Genomic DNA, 6,519 nt, shown 5'->3' with positions numbered 1-6,519 from the left:
AATGATATATATATATATATATATATATATACATGTCTCCTCAAAACTCCACTCCGATTAAAGAAAACCTTCAATGAAAGACTACTTTTCTGTGGTCCCAAATTAACAGATGTCTTTAGTGGGAGGGAGACTTTAGTAATAGCCTGCTAGTATAATGTGGCAAAGACAGGCCAAACCAGTCACTCGTCACAAAAATCGATTTTCAGTTATTAATACAGTGTTAGAGAGTAAAATAATAGCTATAAAATGGTAAAAAATCATTCAAATCGGACATTTCCTTATGAAGTTACAAGCGTTTAATCACACAGCTGTTTAAAGAACAATATATGAGAAATCACCCTTCAAAGTTTATGATTTCAGCCATTTCTCATGCAGAAACTATCTTTAAATCCTTAAAAAGTGTTGTTTTAACATTGAAAATGGGGAAAATAACAGTATAGAATGATGTATAGATATATAAAGTTTAGTTTAGTGCAATAAAATAGATTTTTAAAAATTTGTCATTCCACCATTTTCTCTGCGACGAGTGACTGGTTTGACTTGTCTTTGCCAAATATAGCATTTATTGCTTCTTTTTAATTCATACAAATAGTATGAATCCATAGTTTCATATTATTTCAAAACATGAACTTGCTACCTTTCTCTGTTCATTCAAACTAACATTGGAATAACCTTAATAATAAAATTGGCAACAAGGAAAAGGGAGAGTCTTATCATATAAATCTGTATTTTCATGGTCATATGTAAACCTTACCCAAAATGCTGTAGTACAGGAAGTATCATCTCCGCTAAGCCATCCATATCTGGATACACATATCTGCAAAGATAAATTTTAACAACATGGTTTGACTAATTAGATATTCGCAAATGTTGGTACAGTTGTGCCATATACATAGCGCATGTGGCAATCGACTGTCATAAATAGCACAGGTGGCAATTAGGTGTTGAATATTGCAGGTGTGTAATTAAGTACTACAGTATAAATATCACAGGTGTCAATGTTGTCATAAACAGTAAAGGTGGAAGATGAGTGTCATATATAGCACAGGTGTGTAAAGTAACATGCATGAATCATTAAAGAAGTTTAAAACTCAATCCAACAAGCGAGACTATAGAAAGACTAACTAATATAATTATTAATCTACTAAAAGGGAAAAATACATAATTGTTGTTCTCTCTTCTTCATTATACTGTGTCACCGTCATTGTCACCATCATCATCACAATCATCATCATCACAATCATCATCATCATCATCCTTGTTCTTGTTACCATCTTCATCATCAAGTCCTTACCCTGTTGGTAGTGGTGATGCATCTTTATGTTGCCCAGGTGCATTTAAATGGTACACACAGAACCTTTTCAAAATTGGTTGCATATCAGGACAGTTGAAGAAACCTTGGAAGCATGTGACATCTAAAACACACAAATAATGAAATAACAAATTATAATCCACCTCAACTATTCCATTGAGGAAATATATTAATATATTTCCTCCATGACTAGTTAGAATGATAATTATTACAATATTAAATTATTTTAAATGCAATATAAAAAAAATAGGACAGATAAATGATACCTCTTTAATTTGAAGGAAAAATAAATATTTTTATTATACTGTAATACATCATGGCAGCAGTATATGGAAAAAATTAAAGAATATTTTTTTTTGTTGAAAATTTCCAATTCACAACAATGGGTGCGCTAACAGGCTAAAATTAACTTATGCACTTATTTGAAATAATCACTAATGGTGGGCGGCAGGTTCACCAAAGGAGGTATAACAAAAGTCTTGCCTAAAGAGAAACTTAAATGTGTTTTGCCTGAAGTATACAAGAAATGCGACTGGCATAGATCCACAACCATTTAGTTGGAAGATGCATCACAACCATGTCGGGCAGCTAGTGCAAAAATTAATAATATTCTTCGGTAGGTGATTGGTAACAATTAATGAAATATATTAATTTGATATAAAAATGTAAATATTCAATTTAACTCTGTTAATATATGTTCCAAATGAAAAAAAAAGTGTGTAGCACAAGTAGACAAGAAACGTGACTGTAATTGGGCCCGCGGCTATTTTGTTGGAAGCTAGCATCACACTTATCACGTCAGGTAGCAAGTTCACAAATAGAATGATATTCTTCGGTAGATGCTTAGTAATTATGATTAATGATAATTTCATACGAACATGTTGTTTAATTCAACTACTCCATATGTTCCAGACAAACATACGGTATGTTCTGCCTGTAGGAATACTAACATTGATGCTATTCATGGTTTTTCATTATTTGTTGGAATTGAACACAAAAAAAAAATAAAAAATCTGAACACATTTTTGAAAGGGCAAATTTATATTGAATCTGAGCCTGGAGAATTTTATAAAATTGTTGCATCTCAAATACTTCAAGTAAAATATTAAATTACCGGTATGTTCATGCCCAAGGCATTATATGACATTAGTTTCCAAAACAGTTTGTAATTCCACTGAATACTTTCAAGATATAAGCTAATCTTGTTAATCTTGAAGGAAATGATTTTGCAAGCTAATGCTTCGATGTTCAAGGTAGTTAAATAGAGTGTTTCCTGAGTTAAAATTACGGCAATCCAGGAAGATTGAAATGAAGAAAACACCAACCTACTGTTATTATTACATTTCCTGATAACTGTCATATTTTACATGCTACAATAATTAATAAGTTAGTTAGTTGATATTATCTTTTTACTTAAGAAATTAGTGGGTAAGTTAGTTTAAGTAACATATGTGGCAAAGACAAGCCAAACCAGTCACTCGTTGCAAAAATCGATTTTGAGTTATTGATACAGTGTTAGAGAGTAAAATAATAGCTATAAAATGGTAAAAAAAATCATTCAAATCGGACATTTCCTTATGAAGTTACAAGCGTTTAACAACACAGCTGTTTAAAGAACAATATATGAGAAATTAACCGTCAAAGTTTATGATTTCAGGCATTTCTCATGCAGAAACTGTCTTTAAATCCTTAAAAGGTATTGTTTTAACATTGAAAATGGGGAAAATAACAGCATAGAATGATGTGTAGATATATAAAGGTTAGTTTAGTGCAATAAAATAGATTTTCAAAAATTTGACATTCCAGCATGTTTTAGCCATTTTCTCTGAAACATGATTTGCGACGAGTGACTGGTTTGGCTTGTCACAGCCACATATTAATTATTATTACTTCATTGTTTATTGACATATATATTTTCATTCTTATAATTTTAATTTAATTAAACTTAAATTTATACTTTACTGTATACGTTTTGCTTACGTCCCTCTCTATTTCTTAAAAAGTCCCTTAGGGCTTCATGAGGGTTTGTTTTTGGCTCCTGCTTCAATTTGAGTCTGTTAATTTTATTTATATGGCTTTTGACAATACAATTTTTTTGTATATTTGTATTTAGTGTTGGAAAATAATTAAAACACTAATTTATATTTTAAATGTATTTATTAATACTTTTTTATATTTTTAAGTGATACAGAAACATTACAATTTATTGATCCAATAACATTTAATGGTAATTATTTTAAAATTGTTGTCTCTAATTGACTTTCACATTCTTTTTATAATTATATTTTTATGTAAGCATGTTTGACCCTTGAGTTATGATGGCACAATCCAAATTATCCTCAGAAGTAATGCAATATATCTCAGTCTTCCAGGCTTGGTTATGTTGTCATTTCTAAATATCATTATTATTATGAGTATTCTTTTTTTTGTCTTTTGTGGGTGTAGGCCACCTTTATTATCTTTTTTCATTTTTTTCATTTTTCAAATAACTCTTGTTCAAGGTACAATAAACATTATGTTCAGAATTTACATAAAGGAAAACAAAAAATAAATAAAAGCTTCACATGTCTACCATAAAGTACACTATCACATGAAATTTCTCTAAACAATTATTATTTTAATGCATATTTACTTATTAGTACTTGATTTTTTCCTCTAATTTAAACAATCATAACTTCGCTTGATGTAATTGATGATGGTTTCTATCATAAATTGTAATGTCAGTGAATACATGTAGGCTACATCCATATAAAGCATTAAAATTCAGAAATATAAAACATTTTATGATTTGTTAATAATATACATTATAAGGTGAAATAAGAACATGTAATTATGTTTCTTAATAAAACACTTGATAAAATAAACTTCAAATTAATAAGCTTCTAATAAGTATTCTACTCAAATGAAACAACATTCTTTACACTAAATCCAAAAGACATTGTATCAATGAAATGAAAATACCAAGTCATTTTCCCCCTTTACAGCAGCTATTAATCTAACTATTGTACTTTATAACGTTTGCTTTAGGGTCATAAATATTAAAATGGTTGCGTTTTCATTTCATTTATTTTTGACCTGAAAAATGCATACATAAATGGCCATGGGTTGCTTAAACAAATATTTTACTAAAACTCAGATGAGTTTCCACTAGTATAGTATCACAATCCAAATGACGACAGTGAAACATTTTAACAGTATGCAAAGGTCAGTATTTAAAAGAAATGTTTACAGTATTTCAATTTGATTTAAATTCACTGCAGCAAAAAATCTTCCCAATTCAATAATGAACTACAGGTATGTACTGGAGGTTTAATGCTTTATAATAAACAGGGGAAATATTTGTTGTTAGTTTTAAGCTTTTTTGTTTTCGATGCAGTAGTTTTATATTTATGTATTGTTTTTCTTTTACTCATTAATTTTGTTTTAAGTTTAATTTCATTTTTTCATTTTGTTTTCTCTTTCATTCTTTTTACTTGTGATCCACTTGTGTTACCAGTCCTACGTCACTGAAAGTGTTATCACAAAAAAGACAGAAATAAGTAAATAAATTTTGGAAGGAGAAGGGGAGAACCAAGGATTTCCTGTCCCCCTCTAAATTTCTGAAAATAAAAAAAAAAATAGAAAGAAAGGAAAATTGCAGCATTTAAATTTAAGTGACAGAATGCAAATTCCGCAATCTAGAGGTGCCATAACCATAAATATTCATGCCTCAGACCCAACCACAGTAGGATGACCATCCTCTTTTCAAAATTCCTACATCTGTCACTAATATTAAAACTACTGCAAGTGTCATGAGGCTTATAGAGGAGAGCTGACTATTTACAGGATTTGAAACCAGGACCTTGGGATTGCAAAGCAAGCATCTCAACCACCTTGCCATAACTCTGCTCCAATTGTGTTCCATGGATTATATATAACCAAACAGTCAATGCCAATGAAGAGGTAGAATCCATTATGTCATTAGCCACACTGCTATGGGATTAAAGTGTTGTACTTACGATTTAAGCCGATGTCATGGTAGGTTACAATGGCTGGCTTTTTCATATCACCTTGAACAGCAACGTGGACAGTGCCGTTCCCACAGTGAACATCTTCCTCCTATACAGTGGAAAGATAATGTATATTTAAAGTGAGAAGTAAATACAAAAAAATTTATAACAAGAAAGAGACACTTTCTGTATGGAGAGATGAGTGTCCTAATGTACACCTACCAATGGCGTCTGATGCTCAATACAAAAAAACCAAAATTGAATAATAATAAGTTATACTTATATAGCGCGACAATGCAAAGCTTCAATGCGCTTTACAACCACACACACTCTCACAAAAACGCTAAAGCAATGTAGTGGGAGATGAAGAGGGCAATGAAAGAAAGAGATGAGTTTTGAGTAAAGCCTTAATTGAAGTTCTCTCTGTGGAAGCTTGCTTGATGTTCAGGCAATTTATTCCAAAGAGTGGAAGAAGCGAAGGAAAACGAGCTTTGACTATAAGATAGTGTATTGACCTTTGGGATTGTGAGTAAGAACTGTGATGAGGAGCATAATTTCTGTGAAGGATTACGAATTGAAATAAGTTGCCTTGAATATAAGTTGGGACACCAGAGTGCAGTGCTCCAAATGTTGAGCAGGATTTTGAAGATGATTCTTTTATTGACTGGTAGCCAATGAATATATTGAATTACAGGTGTTATGTGACAATATGGTTTACTTTGGTTTACAGTACAGTATGATACGAGCAGTGATGTTCTGCTATGCTATGGCATTGTAATAAAAGTAATTTATATGGCCTGTATTAACATTTTAATGAAGAATTCACTTCATTTTTAAGAATTTTAAGGTATAATCGGCCTATACACTTTATCTTTTTATGAAATTTTTATGATTGAGATGACATAACGTAGGTGTGAGATGTAAAAATTGGATGCTCATGCGTGACTCTCACGCATTACGTGTGATAGTTGGCAGATGTACTAATGTAAAATTTTAAATTGCCATTTAAATCACCACTACCATTGCTCTCATAGCCACCACGATCAACATTAGTGACAACCAGTATTAACCTCAATATCCGCATACCGTACTCGCGCGAATAAGTGCCCGGGCACTTAAAATATTTTTTTTGAACTTTTTGAGGGGCGCTTATTCAAACGGGGCACTTATTCGAACGGGGCGCTTATAAAAACAGAGTGAAAATTGAGGGGGCGCTTA

At 31.4% G+C, this 6,519-nt stretch overlaps 1 protein-coding gene across 4 annotated transcripts in view; it reads right to left on the bottom strand.

Annotated features, from left to right (window-relative positions):
* Positions 1–6,519, bottom strand: part of LOC117118959 (protein NDRG3-like) — a 35,746-nt gene that overhangs the window by 23,804 nt on the left and 5,423 nt on the right. For all 4 annotated transcript variants that reach the window (XM_033263700.1, XM_033263699.1, XM_033263702.1 and 1 more), the window contains exons 3-5: positions 5,311–5,410; positions 1,295–1,415; positions 755–817 (exon numbers count right to left, since the gene is read on the bottom strand). In XM_033263700.1, the coding sequence (XP_033119591.1) occupies positions 755–817; positions 1,295–1,415; positions 5,311–5,410 (284 nt within the window). The remainder of the gene's footprint in view (positions 1–754; positions 818–1,294; positions 1,416–5,310; positions 5,411–6,519) is intronic.

The sequence above is a fragment of the Anneissia japonica genome, unplaced genomic scaffold (genome assembly GCF_011630105.1).
Source record: "Anneissia japonica isolate Jap-2015-1 unplaced genomic scaffold, ASM1163010v1 scaffold1826_len1998817_cov189, whole genome shotgun sequence".
Classification (NCBI taxonomy): domain Eukaryota; kingdom Metazoa; phylum Echinodermata; class Crinoidea; order Comatulida; family Comatulidae; genus Anneissia; species Anneissia japonica.
Note: the sequence above shows the minus strand (reverse complement) of the source record. Positions and strands in the feature narration are given on the sequence as shown.